At 41.8% G+C, this 17,684-nt stretch overlaps 3 protein-coding genes across 5 annotated transcripts in view; 2 read left to right on the forward strand and 1 right to left on the reverse strand.

Moving 5' to 3' along the window:
* The window catches only part of LOC139534126 (ATP-dependent DNA helicase Q1-like), a 28,321-nt gene extending 22,390 nt beyond the window's left edge, over positions 1 to 5,931 (reverse strand). Inside the window, exons 1-3 of one of the 2 annotated variants that reach the window (XM_071332918.1) lie at positions 5,679 to 5,931; positions 3,466 to 3,531; positions 2,525 to 2,746 (exon numbers count right to left, since the gene is read on the reverse strand). In XM_071332918.1, coding sequence (XP_071189019.1) covers positions 2,525 to 2,746; positions 3,466 to 3,487 — 244 coding nt within the window. In that variant the 5' untranslated portion in view covers positions 3,488 to 3,531; positions 5,679 to 5,931. The remainder of the gene's footprint in view (positions 1 to 2,524; positions 2,747 to 3,465; positions 3,532 to 5,678) is intronic. The other variant, XM_071332917.1, reaches the window with a different exon arrangement.
* A 160-nt stretch (positions 5,932 to 6,091) lies between these two features.
* On the forward strand, positions 6,092 to 9,630 carry LOC139534127 (vesicle transport protein GOT1B-like). 2 transcript variants are annotated; one of them, XM_071332921.1, is made up of 6 exons: positions 6,098 to 6,259; positions 6,725 to 6,816; positions 7,173 to 7,351; positions 7,606 to 7,687; positions 8,097 to 8,133; positions 8,458 to 9,630. In XM_071332921.1, exons 1-5 carry the CDS (start codon positions 6,235 to 6,237, stop codon positions 8,103 to 8,105), a joined length of 387 nt encoding a protein of 128 aa, XP_071189022.1. In that variant the 5' UTR covers positions 6,098 to 6,234; the 3' UTR covers positions 8,106 to 8,133; positions 8,458 to 9,630. The 2 variants fall into 2 exon arrangements, with proteins under 2 accessions (XP_071189021.1, XP_071189022.1); XM_071332920.1 differs by lacking the exon at positions 8,097 to 8,133 and having other exon boundaries at positions 6,092 to 6,259.
* Positions 9,631 to 16,036: 6,406 nt separating this feature from the next.
* On the forward strand, positions 16,037 to 17,383 carry LOC139534129 (spexin prohormone 1-like). Its single transcript, XM_071332926.1, has 5 exons — positions 16,037 to 16,094; positions 16,258 to 16,396; positions 16,633 to 16,695; positions 16,869 to 16,955; positions 17,126 to 17,383. Exons 1-5 carry the CDS (start codon positions 16,089 to 16,091, stop codon positions 17,188 to 17,190), a joined length of 360 nt encoding a protein of 119 aa, XP_071189027.1. The 5' UTR covers positions 16,037 to 16,088; the 3' UTR covers positions 17,191 to 17,383.
* Positions 17,384 to 17,684: the final 301 nt, after the last annotated feature.

Genomic DNA, 17,684 nt, shown 5'->3' on the forward strand with positions numbered 1-17,684 from the left:
TTTTTAAAAGAAAAGCACATTTTTGGTCCATTAAAATAACATCAAATTGATCAGAAATACAGTGTAGACATTGTTAATGTTGTAAATTACTATTGTGGCTGGAAACAGCTGATTATTAATGGAATATCTACATAGGTGTACTGAGGACCATTATCAGCAACCATCACTCCTGTGTTCCAATGGCACGTTGTGTTAGCTAATCCAAGTTTATCATTTTAAAAGGCTAATTGATCAGTAGAAAACCCTTTTGCAATTATGTTAGCACAGCTGAAAACTGTTGTTCTGATTAAAGAAGCAATAAACCTGGCCTTCTTTAGACTAGTTGAGTATCTGGAGCATCAACATTTGTGGGTTCGATTACAGGCTCAAAATGGCCAGAAACAAAGACCTTTCTTCTGAAACTCGTCAGTCTATTCTTGTTCTGAGAAATGAAGGCTATTCCATGCGAGAAATTGCCAAGAAACTGAAGATCACGTACAACGCTGTGTACTATTCCCTTCACAGAACAGTGCAAACTGGCTCTAACCAGAATTAGAAAGAGGAGTGGGAGGCCCCGATGCACAACTGAGCAAGAGGACAAGTACATCAGAGTGTCTAGTTTGAGAAACTGACACCTCACAAGTCCTCAACTGACAGCTTCATTAAATAGTACCCGCAAAACACCAGTCTCAACGTCAACAGTGAAGAGGCGACTATGGGATGCTGGCTTTCTAGGCAGAGTTCCCCTGTCCAGTGTCTGTGATCTTTTGCCCATCTTAAGCTTTTCTTTTTATTGGCCAGTCTGAGATATGGCTTTTTCTTTGCAACTCTTTGAACACAGGAGTGATGGTTGATGATAATGGGCCTCTGTACGCCTATGTAGATATTCCATTTGAAAAAATCTGCCGTTTCCAGCTACAATAGTAATTTACAACATCAACAATGTCTACACTGTATTTCTGATCAATTTGATGTTATTTTAAATGGACCAAAAAAATAGCTATTCTTTCAAAAACAAGGACATTTCTAAGTGACCCTAAACTTTTGAATGGTTGTGTACACACACACACACTGTACAAAACATTAGGAACACCTGCTCTTTCCATGACATACACTAGGGATGTTAAGGTTACTCAGTTAGCCAATGCTTCTCAGTCTATAGGTTAATTAGCATAATTTGGTGGAATTAAATTGGCACATGTATATTTTCGTTAGTCGTCATACATTTTATTTATCACACGTGCACAGTATACAGAGCCTAGTTTGAGGAGCAGAATAGCCTACCACCTGTCAGAAAGAGTTGCACCTCAAAATGCATGTAGGCTACTGGAGTGAAACCTGCTTTTGTAAACCCAGTCATTGCGCAACAAATAATTCTAAATGCAATCATTGGTGGCCACGATTAAAAAAGGAGCTATTTTTATTTCTCAATCAACTCATAAAGCATGCCTCCCATTCGGATGCATACTTTAGGCTATAGCATGCCAACCATTGACTATCAGCGCGTCACCCACCACTTTGCAATGTGAGCTTGAGGCAGATAATTGTTTGAAACCTGAACGTTTTACTTTTCTTCGCATTAGTTGCGTACTTTAGAACAGTGTTTTCCGCTAATTGCATTTGGGCAAATGTTTGAAAATGTGGTTTTATTAGCTGCTTCATTACAGGAGTTGCATGTTAAATCGCCTTTTGACTGTAAAACAATAGGCTGGTTATTGTTGCATGTTTCCATTTAGCTCTTAATGAAAAGTGTCCAGTCCTTGTATGCATGCATAGTATCAGATAGGAAGAGCCGACGAAGCAAGAGGTTTCACTCTCGCCAAAATCTGTCCAAAATTGATATGGGGTTATTTTGGGCCTAAACTTGTCGCCTGCCTCCCCGCCTTGGGACGACTCCCATTGTTAGGGCGGAAACACAAGTATCTCATCATTATATACAGATCTCTGATTGTATTTTCTGTTGGTCACGTTATTTTACTGTTTGGATTTTTTATTAGTTTGTCAACCGGTTAATGAGGGTCAGTTAGCCGGCAGCAAAATTGACCAAAATTTGCATCCCTAACATAGACTGACCAGGTGAATCCAGGTAAACGCTATCATCTCTTATTGATGTCACTTGTTAAATCCACTTCAAACATTGTAGATGAAGGGGAGTAGACAGGTTAAAGAAGGATTTTTAAACCTTGAGACAATTGAGGCATGGATAGTGTATGTGTGCCATTCAGAGGGTGAATGTTAGTAGATGCCAGGCACACCGGTTTGAGTGTGTCAAGAAATGCAACGCTGCTGGGTTTTTCACACTCAAGTTTCCCGTGTGTATCAAGATTGGTCCACCAACCAAAGGACATTCAGAAAACTTGACAACATTCGCCAGCATCCCTGTTGAATGCTTTAGACACCTTACAGAGTCCATGCCCTGACAATTTGAGGCTGTTCTGAGGGCAAAAGTGCAACTCAATATTAGGAAGGTGTTCTTAATGTTTTCTACACTCAGTGTATATTATACGCATGTGCCACATCCTATACATTATAGCCTCTACTATACCATCATTCTCATAGCGCAGCAGCTCCTGCTTGGTCATTGCAGGTCCAGATCCAGAGCCTGAGGAGGATCCAGAGGGCTGGGCGGAGTCACATGCCTCCTCCAGCTTGCGGAGCAGCCGTTTCCTCCTGGAGGTCAGGCTAGCCTGCTTCTCCAGCAGCTCAGCTATCTGCAGCTCTACCACCTCCAGCTCTGCCTCCACAGAGTCCAGCTCTGCCTGCACATCTGGGGAGGAGAATATTAACAAAAAAATAAAACCATAATTATTTAACAAAGATTTTTTTATATGCTTACGACGGAGCAATAATGTAACACACATGCCCCTCTGGTAGGGAGGAGAACAACACGCTAATCATCATTTTATCTTTTAATAACTTTTTCCATCAACTGCAGTCAAAGTTCTCTACGGTATCTAGGCCCTACATATAAATAATATAGAATATGCATTGAACACACATGCGCAAAGACAAGAGTGGTACCATGAATCAGAAACGGAAAACAGCAAGCGCACCTCTCTTTTAAATGCTGTGCTAAATCCTTGTAGATAAACACCGTAAATATATGTTTGCCAGGGCCTAAAATCAATCCATTTCAAAGTTTGGCACAATCTGCCCTGGTTAGCCTTACTCTGGGACCAATGTCATGTGATCCTACACAAGGAGACTATCAAGTCTGACACCTCCAAGTCACGACCTATGTTTCACAGGTAGGGCGCTAATGATGTCAGACACATCAGTCTCTCACAGTCACCACTACACCCCCTGGGGGAGGATAGAGTAGCACTTGTCCCTGTGGACTCAGCTGCTCAGCTCAGTTCTCAAAAACAATAACATATCCAATACCTTGGATGATGAGATCCAAGCTCAGCTCTGTCTGTTTCTCTGTGGGGTTTGTACCATACTTTTGAGAAAGGGGGATAGAAATGTGAGATCACAGTCACTTACCATTGGCACTGTCACTGTCCATTTCCAAGGCAAATCTGCAATCAACCACCTTGCAGACTTATCACTCTGTTGAATAAGAGGGAAAATGTCAGTGTTATGCAATGTAGCTAGCAAGATAGTGCCTTCAGAAAGAATTCCCACCCCTTAATTTTTCCTGATTTTGTTGTGTTACAGGCAGCCTGAATTTAAAATGGATTAAAATGAGATTGGGTGTCACTGTCCTACACACAATACCCTAGAATGTCAAAGTGGAATTATGTTTTTAGAAATGTTTACAAATTAAAAGCTGAAATGTCTTGTCAATAATTATTCAAACCCTTTGCAATGGAAAGCCTAAATAAGTTCAGAAGTAAAAATGTGTTTATCAAGTCACATAATAAGTTGCATGGACTCACTGTGTGCAATTATAGTGTTTAACATGATCTTTTGAATGACTACCTCATCTCTGTACCCCACACAAACAATTATCTGTAAGGTCCCTGCAGTCGAGGAGTGAATTTCAAAAACAGATTCAACCCCAAAGACCAGGGAGGTTTTCCAATGCCTCTCAAAGGGCACCTATCAGTAGATGGTCTCATCTGCTTCATTCCTCTGTGCACCTTCCCATTTACACCACAGATCTGTATATAATGATGAGATGCACATCTTCGCCCTAACAATGGGAGTCATTGTTCCAAAAGCGGGAAGGCAGTACACAAGATTAGGTCCAAAATAAGCCCATAGAAACACATTGGCCTTATTTTTTGACAGATTTTAGCGAAAGTCAAACATCTCGCTTCATCTCTTCCTCTATGGTTTACTGCCCTGCCTCTCACGCCAACAAAGTTGAGAGATCACATCTTCCTCTCTGACAAGCGGTTTCAACTCACTATTTGTATTTGAGGTTTGGTCCAGCAGAATAAGACATATGGACACAAAAACACATTGAGACATCTTTAGAAGACCCCCAAAATCTATTTTAACCCTATAGTAGATATTACAGTATTTTGCGTAGACATTTGACAAAAAATGACAATTAAAATCAATTTTAATCTCACCTTGTAACACAACAAAATGTGGAAAAGGTCAAGGGGTGTTAATAGTTTCTGAAGGCACAGAGAACGCATAGCCCCTCGTTGATTATCCCTTACGTATGCAATGTTATTTACATGTTATTTACAGTGCCTTCAGAAAGTATAACGAGTCCCGGGTTGAATATCCCTTTTATACAATGGCTATAATTTAACACATTTTCCGCTAGAAATGTGTTCAACATTCACTGAAGTAGCTAGCAAGCTTACTAGATAGCTACAGTAGCTGCTATGGTTACCAAACAAACAGACCTGCTAGTTTAGCTAACCAACCCATCAGTCCTAGCTTTCCATTATGAAAATGGAATTCAACAATGCCAATAATGTTTTCAATTCGACTATTGGTTTCAAAAGCAGCTCAAACATAGAACATGTAATAATGAACTATTGCCATTGAATTCTAGCGTGCAAATATACTGTGCATTATTTAAGCAATAAGGCCCGAAAAGGTGTAGTATATGGCCAATATACCACGGCTAAAGGCTGTTCTTAAGCATGACTAAGGTATGTTTTTACCACAGCACGACGCAACGCGGAGTAGCCTTGGTATATTGGCCATATATCACAAACCCCCGAGGAGCCTTATTGCTATTATAAACTAGTTAGTTAGTTACCAATGTAATTAGAGTAGAAAAACTAAATGGGTTGTCATACCCGTGGTATATGGTCTGATATACCATATACCATGCATAAAATACACTTGGAATCTATCCATACATGGACAAGCTGTTTCCTTGAGCTTTGACAAGCAGGCCGGAATGTAAACATTTATTGTGTAAAGTAAACCAACATTTGTGTGAACCGGGAAAGCCCCCACCCGTCCTCTTCCTCCATGTGGCTTTACTCTGTCTTATAATTTTCTTCATCACATTAGATAGCTAGCCAATGATAGTTAGATAGTTAATAGATTACCAATAATCAACCACCCTAGCAGTACGTTAACAAGCCTCCATCGGGAATCAGCCACCTGCTCCAAACAACTAACGTTAATGTTAGCCAACCTAGCTGACCAGCTAGCAAATTATACTTCAACTTTTTGACAGCTACATATTTGGCTAGCCATTAATGATACTAACGTGTGTAACGAAATTATGGAAAAGGAAGGAAAGAGAAATTGAAAGAACAAAGCAAAGCAACACTCACCGTTGACCATTCACTCGCCCCACTTCTTGAGTTTGCACTGTTTATTTGCAGTCCCTTTTTTCTTGATGGTTGCTAGACAGCTCCCGCCAGTGAAAAAAATAATGTTGTGGAGACCAATCAAATTGCGGTTGCTTTCACTTTCTCCACGGTATGGGGTACATTCAACAAACAAACTGCAATCAATGCTGAATCAATGTTTTATTTTATTTAACCTTTATTTTACAATACAACCTAGAAAACATTTTCCATCCAGAAAATGGACAAGTGTATGTAGGCAGGGCAGACATTTTCCAACAACTACCTAGTTATATTCAGCAGAGAAGTGCTCTCCTTAACCTTTTCACCAACGTTTTGATACAACCCTTTAGAATGTTGAATGCACCCCTGGTTTTGTCCGGAAGAATAATATTTCTAACGTAACCAAGAAGGCGTGTTTCCGGAAGACGTGGCTAGTGCTACAGTGGCAGCTGTTGTAATAGTACTTGGATTTTAGTACAATACAATTAATTAACAGTGTCAACTTGTAAATTTTACAAGTTGTTGATTCATTGCCAAAATGATCTCTCTAACGGACTCACAGAGTAAGGCGATTTCTATTTTATCTAACGGTTGTTGCTGCTGGCCAACTTGTTCCAGCTCTCTAGCTAACGTTAGCAAGCTAGCCTCTCTCAGCTACATTACTAGCTAAATTAAGCTAGGCTATTCTTTTATGTGAGGAAACCAACTAGAAATAGCTAGCTAGTTAGCTAAATAGTATGTTTTGCTAGATAGTGACCATTGACAGCTAACGTTAGCTAGCTAATTAATGACATTCATTCTGAGCCAGATGGCTGGCTAGGGAGCGAGGACGTCAATGGAACCACAGGAGGTTGGTGGAACCTAATTGGGGAGGACAGGCTTGTGGAATGGTATGTTGGATGCCATCCATTCGCTCCGTTCCGGCCATTATTATGAGCCGTCCTCCCCTCAGCAGCCTCCAGTGATTGAAACGTATTAACGTAAGTGTGCTTGGATACTTGAAATAATGTGATTCCTCTTTCTTGCAGAGATCGGAATGGGACTTACAGGCTTCGGCGTGTTTTTCCTCTTTTTTGGAATGATCCTGTTTTTTGACAAAGCCCTCCTTGCAATAGGAAATGTGAGTGATTTCATCATCACCATCCACAGTTCATATTCAGAATGTTTGCCTACCTTCTGCAGCTACATACATGAGGCTTACGTTATGCTATATTTATTGGATGTTGGTGTGATCTGCAGTTCCATTATCTCTGAGTGACACTGAGAAACACACAGCTGCAGAGTCAGAGCTTCTTGCTTGAGGGTGATTGGTTGTTCACCCTCTATCAGTGTGTGCCTTTCTGTCTCTCTCTCTCTCTCTCTCTCTCTCTCTCTCAACTGAGAACAATCACCACCTTATAGAGTAGTGAAGTACTCTGTCATTGTCAATAAACATTGACATTGTCCGTTGCCTGTCCCTTCTATCTCTCTCTATAGATCTTGTTTGTGGCTGGCCTGTCGTTTGTGATCGGTCTGGAGAGGACGTTCCGCTTCTTCTTCCAGAAACACAAGATGAAGGCCACCAGCTTCTTCCTGGGAGGAGTGTTGATTGTTCTTATAGGCTGGCCCATTGTGGGAGTGGTCCTGGAGGTCTATGGCTTTTTCCTTTTATTCAGGTGGGTACAGTACAGGCACCAGGCTCAGTTCGCTAAGCTTATCTTTAGAATAAGATCTAGTCTGGAGGGAATCAAGCCAAACTTTGTTTTTTCCTCTCAACTGTGTCTCGCCCCCACACCTTGTTGAGTGCAGCCCCCATTTAATGCAAGGGCTTACTGCGTGTAAAGAGCCGTAGTCCGTCATCATGTGCTTGCTGTTGTCAACTAACTCTCTCTTTCTCTGCCCCCTCTCTCTCTCTCTTTATCTTCTCCAGGGGTTTCTTCCCAGTGGCAGTAGGCTTCATCAGAAGGATACCCATCCTGGGCTCCCTGCTAAACCTCCCATTCATCAGTGGGGTGAGTACAGTGATGTAGTGGTAAAAGAAAATTGTTGGGTAAATTCTGATCGCCGGTCGTGGCGAAAGAGTAACGCTCCTATAGTTTCAATGTATTTTTCCCGGTGGGTAAACTGGGTTTACTTGCGTTTACCCTCCACTACACCACTGGGTGAGTAAGGGTATGGGAACAGGAGCTGCAATGCAGTGGGTGCTGTGTGGGCTGAGGTGGTTACACTAAAGACAACACAGGGTCCACTTGGCTTCTGACAGTGGTTCTGGAAGGCTGTAGTGTCTCATACAGTGTCACTCAATCTTCTCATATGTGTGTGTGTGTGTGTGCGTGTGTGTGTGTGTGTGTGTGTGTGTTTTGAGGTGTATGTTCGTGGAGTCACTTGTTTTGAGGAGAATGTGTCTCTGTCTCTTTAAAGCCTTCGTAGTTAACTCTGAGGACAATCCGCAGTCTTGGTCAGTCACTGCAGATTTTCCCTTGCATGTGAGCATGATTCACATCTGTTTATAATGTATGTTATACTGTAATGTTGCCTTATGCCTGACCAGAGTAGGGAACCATTGGAAATAATTTATACTAGGACACCAGCAACAGCATTTATCCTTCACACCGTTTTGTATAGTCTACTCAGTCACGTCAAGCAAACATCTCATTGCCCGTGTACAACTATGCACTAAACATTTTAGTGAAGCTTGTATATGTCATCTATTTTGCTCTACTTTGCAAAGGGGACGGTAGACTGTTGACTTATATATCTTTTTTCTCTCTCTCTCTTTCAGTTTGTGGACAAAGTGGGAGAGAGCAACACCATGGTATAACAGTGCCTTTTTGTTTATGAAGAAAATAAATCTCTATTATATTTATGATACAGTAGTTCTGATAAAGCCACTTAACCCCCATTGGTCAATTGCTTACTTCCAACAGTTAGCTAGGTCATTTTCATGAGACTTTGTATATGAAGACCTCTTCCCATTTTAAAGGGAAAACGGTCTGCTTTTTGTATATTGATTCTGCAATTTTAAGGTCCGTACCAGTCCTGGTTGCTACGGGCAACTGTTACTAATGAATCTGGAGTTGGTTAAGATGGCTACCCCAGAATGTTTTACATGTCGTTGTTGAATGCTGCTCTCCTCTACTGGAGAACTCCCCACGAGGAGGAGAGTCCCTCTAATGGACTGAAGAGAACCATTTTGTCTCTCTTACTCTACTATTGAATGTGCAGACAAACTCACCATGTCATCGCCTCTGAAGATAGCCTCTGGACAACCTCAGAAGAGGTGTGGAGTAGGAGAGCTGGTCCCATTGTTACATTGTAGATGGGGCCAGGGGGTTTTCCTAGTGCTGTGCTGTCTTGCCAAAAATGAACTAGGAGTTAGCAAGATGGCACAAACAGATCTTAGACCATGTTAGGGTTTCCTGACCATATGACCAGGGAAAGCTCGAAGCCATAGTTATAGGTGGTTTCCTGGTCAGGTATTGGAAAGGCTCCTGGTCCTACTTATGGTGCCTGTGCTTTCTCTCACTGGACTAAAACTTGAGTCCTGTGGAAGAAAATAGCTTTACTTTCCTTTTCTCTCACGCCTGTTATGAGTACCAGATCTGGCAGTTGCATATTTTCCCCTTATATTTCTGTGTATGACTGGATGAGAACTTCTGTAGATTTTTTTTTTTTTTAATTAAAGCAACATTTGAGTTGGAATTGTATCAATCTAAACTATAGGAATGGAGGGAACTGAATGGTTACATGTGAAATGACAATGGTTTGACAATGTTTTGTCTGACACTTTTGTAATTACACTTTTTTTTTTTTTACTTGCGTTGTGCCGTTGTCTGTCATTCATTGTGTTTTGATTGTGACAAATTGCAAATATACTGAACAAAAACATAAATGCAACATCTTAAGTGTTGGTACCATGTTTCATGAGCTGAAATAAAAGATCCCAGAAATGTTCCATACGAGCACAAATCTTATTTCTCTCAAATGATGTGCACACATTTGTTTACATCCCTGTTAGTCAATATTTCTAATTTGCCAAGATAATCCATCCACCTGACAGATGTGGCATATCAACAAACTAATTAAACAGCATGATCATTACACAGGTGCACCTTGTGCGGGGGACAATAAAAGACCACTTTAAAATGTGCAGTTTTGTCACACAACACAATGCCACAGATGTCTCAAGTTTTGAGGGAGTATGCAATTGGTATGCTGACTGCAGGAATGTCCACCAGAGCTGTTGCCAGATAATTGAATGTTAATTTCCCTACCATAAGCCGCCTCCAATGTCGTTTTAATGAATTTGGCAGTACGTCCAACCGGCCTCACAACCGCAAACCAACCCTAACCCTAACTCAGACCACGCCAGCCTAGGACCTCCCCGTCCGGCTTCTTCACCTGCGGGATCGTCTGAGACCAGCCACCCGAACAGCTGATAAAACTGAGTATTTCTGTCTCTAATAAATCCCTTTTGTGGGGCAAAACTCATTCTGATTGGCTGGGACTGGCTCCCCAGTGAGTGTAGTCTCACCTAGTCTCACAGGGTCAAAAACATGACATCACTACTCACATGAATGGACTTTTTTATTTAACCTTTACTTAACTAGGCAAGTCAGTTAAGAGCAAATTCTTATTTTTCAATAGCGGCCTACACCGGCAAACCTGGACGACGCTGGGCCAATTGTGCGCCGCCCTATGGGACTCCCAATCATGGCCTGGATTCGAACAAGAGTGTGTGGATTCGAACCAGAGCGCCACTTGGGACCCCCAAAAATGAAAATGGAACACATTATAATGGCAGGCCTTTTTATCCCAACATTTATCCACATAAATTGTAAGATTGTAGTGCTTTTCTTTGTATTGTTTGATTTAACTTTTATTTAACTATCACAAGTCCAGATGGTCCTATTATCATTTTGTTCATTTTTAATGTATGAATAACTTTTGGAAGAATGTATTCTTTGTCTCAATACACATTACACTGTAGGCATATGCTAGGCCTACTGCTCCACTTCTCTCCAATTGTTTAGTTTTAGTTGTGGATTGTTTACCAGCATTAGGCTAGATATAATAATTGATGGTAATGTCAATGAGAATCCCAGGGAACCCATCACCTCCAGCTTCCCTGAGTCTATCCCAATCAAACACTCCTACATTCATTGGGAGACTGTCAGCTGTTCATTCATAAAAACGACCAGGCAGCTATCCATGAACCGCTTCACTGCACAAGAAGTAAACATATCAATATTTCCAAAGCAATTACTTTCATTTTTTACAACAGTAAGAATACTGATAGTGTCTCAGCATTTTTCATTAAATGGCTTCTTTCTTTACTTTTGATAAAATATTACCTTATACAGTGCCTTTAGAAAATAGTCACACCCCTTGACTTTTTCCAAATGTTGTTGTGTTACAGCCTGAATTTAAAAGTTATTAAATAGAGATTTTTTTTGTCAGTGGACTACATACAATACCCAATAATGTCAAATTGGAATTACAGTACCAGTCAAAAGTTTGGACACACCGACTCATTCAAGGGTTTTTCTTTATTTTTACTATTCTACATTCTAGAATAATAATGAAGAAATCAAAACTATGAAATAACACATATGGAATCATGTAGTAACCAAAAAAGTGTTAAACAAATCAAAATATTTTATATTTGAGATTCTTCAAATTAGCCACCCTTTGCACACTCTTGGCATTCTCTCAACCAGCTTCATGAGGAATGCTTTTCCAACCGTTTTGAAGGAGTTCCCACATATGCTGAGCACTTGTTAGCTGCATTTCCTTCACTCTGCAGTCCAACTCATCCCAAACCATCTCACTTGGGTTGAGGTTGGGTTATTGTGGAGGCCAGATCATCTAATGCAGCACTCCATCACTCTCCTTCTTGGTCAAATAGCCCTTATACAGCCTGGAGGTGTGTTTTCGGTCATTGTCCTGTTGAAAAACAAATGATAGTCCTACTAAGCGCAAACCAGATGGGATCGCATATAGCTTCAGAATGCTGTAGTAGCCATGCTGATTAAGTGTAGCTTCAATTCCAAATAAATCACAGACAGTGTAACCAACAAAGCACTCCCATACCTCCTCTTCCATGCTTCACAGTGGGTACCACACATACGGAGATCATCGGTTCACCTACTCTGCGTCTCACAAAGACATGGCGGTTGGAACCAAAAATCTCAAATTTTGACTCATCAGACCAAAGGACAGATTTCCACCGGTCTAATGTCCATTGTGCGTGTTCATTGGCCCAAGCAAGTCTCTTCTTCTTACTGGTGTCCTTTAGTAGTGGTTTCTTTGCAGCAATTTGACCATGAAGGCATGAACAGTTGATGTTGAGATGTGTTACTTGAACTCCGTGAATCATTTATTTGGGTTGCAATCTGAGGTGCAGTTAACTCTAATGAACTTATCCTCTGCAGCAGAGGTAACTCTGGGTCTTCCTTTACTGTGGCGGTCCCCATGACAGCCAGTTTCATCATAGCGCTTGCCATAATATGGACTTCGTCTTTTCCCAAATAGTGCTATCTTCTTTATACCACCCCTACCTTGTCACAACACAACTGATTGGCTCAAACACATTAAGAAGGAAAGAAATTCCACAAATGATCTTTTAATAAGGCACACCCATTAATTGAAATGCATTCCAGGTGACTACCTCATGAAGCTGGTTGAGAGAATGCCAAGAGTGTGCAAAGCTGTCATCAAGGCAAAGGGTGGCTACTTTAAAGAATCTCAAATCTCAAATATATGTTTATTTGTTTACATTTACATTTACATTTAAGTCATTTAGCAGACGCTCTTATCCAGAGCGACTTACAAATTGGTGCATTCACCTTATGACATCCAGTGGAACGGCCACTTTACAATAGTGCATCTAAATCTTTTAAGGGGGGGGGAGTGAGAAGGATTACTTTATCCTATCCTAGGTATTCCTTAAAGAGGTGGGGTTTCAGGTGTCTCCGGAAGGTGGTGATTGACTCCGCTGTCCTGGCGTCGTGAGGGAGTTTGTTCCACCATTGGGGGGCCAGAGCAGCGAACAGTTTTGACTGGGCTGAGCGGGAACTGTACTTCCTCAGTGGTAGGGAGGCGAGCAGGCCAGAGGTGGATGAACGCAGTGCCCTTGTTTGGGTGTAGGGCCTGATCAGAGCCTGGAGGTACTGAGGTGCCGTTCCCCTCACAGCTCCGTAGGCAAGCACCATGGTCTTGTAGCGGATGCGAGCTTCAACTGGAAGCCAGTGGAGAGAGCGGAGGAGCGGGGTGACGTGAGAGAACTTGGGAAGGTTGAACACCAGACGGGCTGCGGCGTTCTGGATGAGTTGTAGGGGTTTAATGGCACAGGCAGGGAGCCCAGCCAACAGCGAGTTGCAGTAATCCAGACGGGAGATGACAAGTGCCTGGATTAGGACCTGCGCCGCTTCCTGTGTGAGGCAGGGTCGTACTCTGCGGATGTTGTAGAGCATGAACCTACAGGAACGGGCCACCGCCTTGATGTTGGTTGAGAACGACAGGGTGTTGTCCAGGATCACGCCAAGGTTCTTAGCGCTCTGGGAGGAGGACACAATGGAGTTGTCAACCGTGATGGCGAGATCATGGAACGGGCAGTCCTTCCCCGGGAGGAAGAGCAGCTCCGTCTTGCCGAGGTTCAGCTTGAGGTGGTGATCCGTCATCCACACTGATATGTCTGCCAGACATGCAGAGATGCGATTCGCCACCTGGTCATCAGAAGGGGGAAAGGAGAAGATTAGTTGTGTGTCGTCTGCATAGCAATGATAGGAGAGACCATGTGAGGTTATGACAGAGCCAAGTGACTTGGTGTATAGCGAGAATAGGAGAGGGCCTAGAACAGAGCCCTGGGGGACACCAGTGGTGAGAGCACGTGGTGAGGAGACAGATTCTCGCCACGCCACCTGGTAGGAGCGACCTGTCAGGTAGGACGCAATCCAAGCGTGGGCCGCGCCGGAGATGCCCAACTCGGAGAGGGTGGAGAGGAGGATCTGATGGTTCACAGTATCGAAGGCAGCCGATAGGTCTAGAAGGATGAGAGCAGAGGAGAGAGAGTTAGCTTTAGCAGTGCGGAGCGCCTCCGTGATACAGAGAAGAGCAGTCTCAGTTGAATGACTAGTCTTGAAACCTGACTGATTTGGATCAAGAAGGTCATTCTGAGAGAGATAGCGGGAGAGCTGGCAAAGGACGGCACGTTCAAGAGTTTTGGAGAGAAAAGAAAGAAGGGATACTGGTCTGTAGTTGTTGACATCGGAGGGATCGAGTGTAGGTTTTTTCAGAAGGGGTGCAACTCTCGCTCTCTTGAAGACGGAAGGGACGTAGCCAGCGGTCAGGGATGAGTTGATGAGCGAGGTGAGGTAAGGGAGAAGGTCTCCGGAAATGGTCTGGAGAAGAGAGGAGGGGATAGGGTCAAGCGGGCAGGTTGTTGGGCGGCCGGCCGTCACAAGACGCGAGATTTCATCTGGAGAGAGAGGGGAGAAAGAGGTCAGAGCACAGGGTGGGGCAGTGTGAGCAGAACCAGCGGTGTCGTTTGACTTAGCAAACGAGGATCGGATGTCGTCGACCTTCTTTTCAAAATGGTTGACGAAGTCATCTGCAGAGAGGGAGGAGGGGGGGGGAGGGGGAGGAGGATTCAGGAGGGAGGAGAAGGTGGCAAAGAGCTTCCTGGGGTTAGAGGCAGATGCTTGGAATTTAGAGTGGTAGAAAGTGGCTTTAGCAGCAGAGACAGAAGAGGAAAATGTAGAGAGGAGGGAGTGAAAGGATGCCAGGTCCGCAGGGAGGCGAGTTTTCCTCCATTTCCGCTCGGCTGCCCGGAGCCCTGTTTAACACTTTATTGGTTACTACATGATTCCAAATGTGTTATTTCATAGGTTTGATGTCTTCACTATTATTCTACAATGTAGAAAATAGTAAAAATATAGAAAAACCCTTCAATGAGTAGGTGTGTCCAAACTTTGACTGGTGCTGTATATTTTTTGACATTTTTACAAATTAATTAAAAAAGAAAAGCTGAAATGTCTTGAGTCAATAAGTATTCAACCTCTTTGTTATGGCAAGCCTAATTAAGTTCAGGAGTAAAAATGTGCCTAACAAGTCACATATTAAGTTGCATGGACTCACTCTGTTTGCAATAATAGATTTTGTACATTATTTTTGAATGAGTACCTCATCTCTGTAGCCCACACATACAACTCATTATCTGTAAGGTCCCTCAGTCGAGCAGTGAATTTTAAACACAGATACAACCACAAAGACCAGGAAGGTTTCTCTAAGAAGGGCACCTATTGGTAGATGGGATTTTTTTTCTCATAAAAGCAGACATTGAATATCCCTTTGAGCATGGTGAAGTTATTCATTACACTTTGAATGGTGGATCAATATACCCAATCACTACAAAGATTAAGGCGTCCTTCCTAACTCACTGAGTACCACTATTCATATTTTCAAGCACGGTGGTGGCTGAATGTTATGGGTATCCTTGTCATCGGCAAGGACTAGGTTTTTTGGGGGGACAAAAATATATGTAATAGAGCTAAGCACCAGCAAAATCCTAGAGGAAAACCTGGTTCAGTCTGCTTTCCAACAGACACTGTAAGACAAATTCACCTTTCAGCAAGAAAATAACCTAAAACACAAGGCCAAATATACACTGGAGTTGCTTACCAAGACAACATCTAATGTTCCTACAGTTTTGACTTAAATCGTCTTGAAAATATATGGCAAGACTTGAAAATGGCTGTCTAACAAAGATCAACAACCAACTTGACAGAGCTTGAAGAATTTAAAGATGTTAATATGCAAATATTGTACAATCCAGGTATTGAAAGCTCTTAGAGACCCAGAAAGACTCACAGCTGTAATTACTAACACGTATTGACTCAGTGGGTCGAATACTTATGTAATGAAGATATACTGTATTACTGTTTAATTTTTCATACATTTTTTACAAACTTTAGATTTTTTTTCAACTTTGTCATTACAGGGTATTTTGTGTAGATCATTAACAAAAAATGACAATTAAATCCATTGTAATCCCACCTTGTAACACAATAAATGTGTAAAAATTCAAGGGGTGTGAATACTTTCTGAAGGCACTGTAGATCTATGATTGCATTGGTAGCTAATTGTATACATAAAATGTGTAATGTGTACATTAAAATGTGAGTAATTGATTTGATTGGTTCCTCTCTGCATTCCCTCTCTGCGCTTGGAGTCCACCTCTCTTTCATCAAATTGACATGACCTATTGCTGTTGACATCCATAACGCATTGCGCTGTGGGCTACGAGGTCTCACTCACCAGTCCAATATAAATACAGGGATCACATTTGCCAAGGCACACAACTTCTGCCCGGATCTCTACTGGCATCACAGGGATCTAATATCCTCCGTCGCAATGAAGGTAAGTCGCCTGTTGAGGTACATTTTGATCTTTTCGTTTTTATGAATGGAGATGAGCATGGCACATGCAAATGATTAACTTCTTGTCATTTATTTTGAACGCATATTTCTTTTTACATTGTCTGCTTGTTCATACAGCATAACTCTACTTTTAACTGTTTCAGGGTGTGAGGACTATTACAGCTTATGCACTTGCTCTTTTACTTCTGGTAACGCTCGTCTCCCATTCGTGGAGTGCACCGAAGGGCAGTTTCCAGAGGAGAAATTGGTCACCTCAGGCAATGCTGTACCTCAAGGGCACTCGTATGTCTACTACCTACATTAGCCTAATCATACTTTGCATTCCTTTGACATACCTTTTAAATGTATTTCTGCATTTATGTCCTCCACAGAGAATAATTGGAAATAATATGCAATGTAAAGGAATTAACATTATCATTTAAATCTGAAGTTGTCAATTATTTCCTTATCATGTATGTTTATTTATGAATGCAATTCAAATATATTGCATTTCATAACTGTGTGTGTTGCTATTACAGAGGGACGGCGGTTTATCAGCGAGGACAGAAAAGAGGGAGACGTATATGACACATTACATTTAGGTAAATACAATACACTTGTATTTGGCAGTATGCACATATTCTTATTTTGTATGGCTCTGCTATTGTATGGCTCTGTAAAGTAGTGCACTGTATGGGGAATAGGGTGATTTGAGATTTTAACATCATCTTTTACTTTGACCTATCATTACTCTGTTATGACATCCTCTTTTCAGAGACTCGGAGTCAAAACACAGAGAAACTCAGTGTGAACCAGGCAGCCACAGTCCTGCTCAATTTCCTGCAGCAAGCCAAGGAGGATGGTGAGTTGGGTCATATTGCAGCCTACAGTAATGGTTAAGGATACATCCAAGCTAGCCAGGAAGCCCACCTCAATAGGCGCTAATTCAGGCATCGGGTTCCCTTAACTACATCCAAGCTATAGGTTTGAAATTGCCATAAAGTTAATTGCACTTATCTTTTTTCGTTTCAGGAGAAGAAAATCCTGAACAGCTGTACTTTCAAGACTTGCCGGCATGGAAAAGAGAGTACTTCTGATGTATTTTTATAATGTATTTATTATTGTTGATAACATTCTAATCTATTGCATCTGTTGATCTCTTGTTGTTGGATGTAGACTATTTAATGCAATGTGAGAAAAACACTGGACTCTAAGTACGGCTACACTGAAAATGTTTGAACGTATTATTTAATACAATGTTTAATAAAAATTATTTTGAATTCATAGCAACACTTGTCTAAGGGTATCTGATCATAGAAGTAATGTATTCAGGACTAGGGTTGGCCATCCCAGGCTATAGAGAGAGAGAGACCTCTCAATGCAATTCCTGATTGATTAAACTATTCATGTCTCATTTCCTATGGGCGTGAGGGGACTTTTATCATCAAAATAATAGGTATTTTCTCTTAGAAATTATACATAGGTAGTATGTGTAACAGCTGCTTAAGGCTCAGTGTCCCTACAACAGATCTAATATTGTACGTTCTGGGCTGGAACAAAACACTGCACATACTGCAGCTCTCAAGGACCA

This window comes from Salvelinus alpinus, chromosome 11 (genome assembly GCF_045679555.1).
Source record: "Salvelinus alpinus chromosome 11, SLU_Salpinus.1, whole genome shotgun sequence".
NCBI lineage: Eukaryota > Metazoa > Chordata > Actinopteri > Salmoniformes > Salmonidae > Salvelinus > Salvelinus alpinus.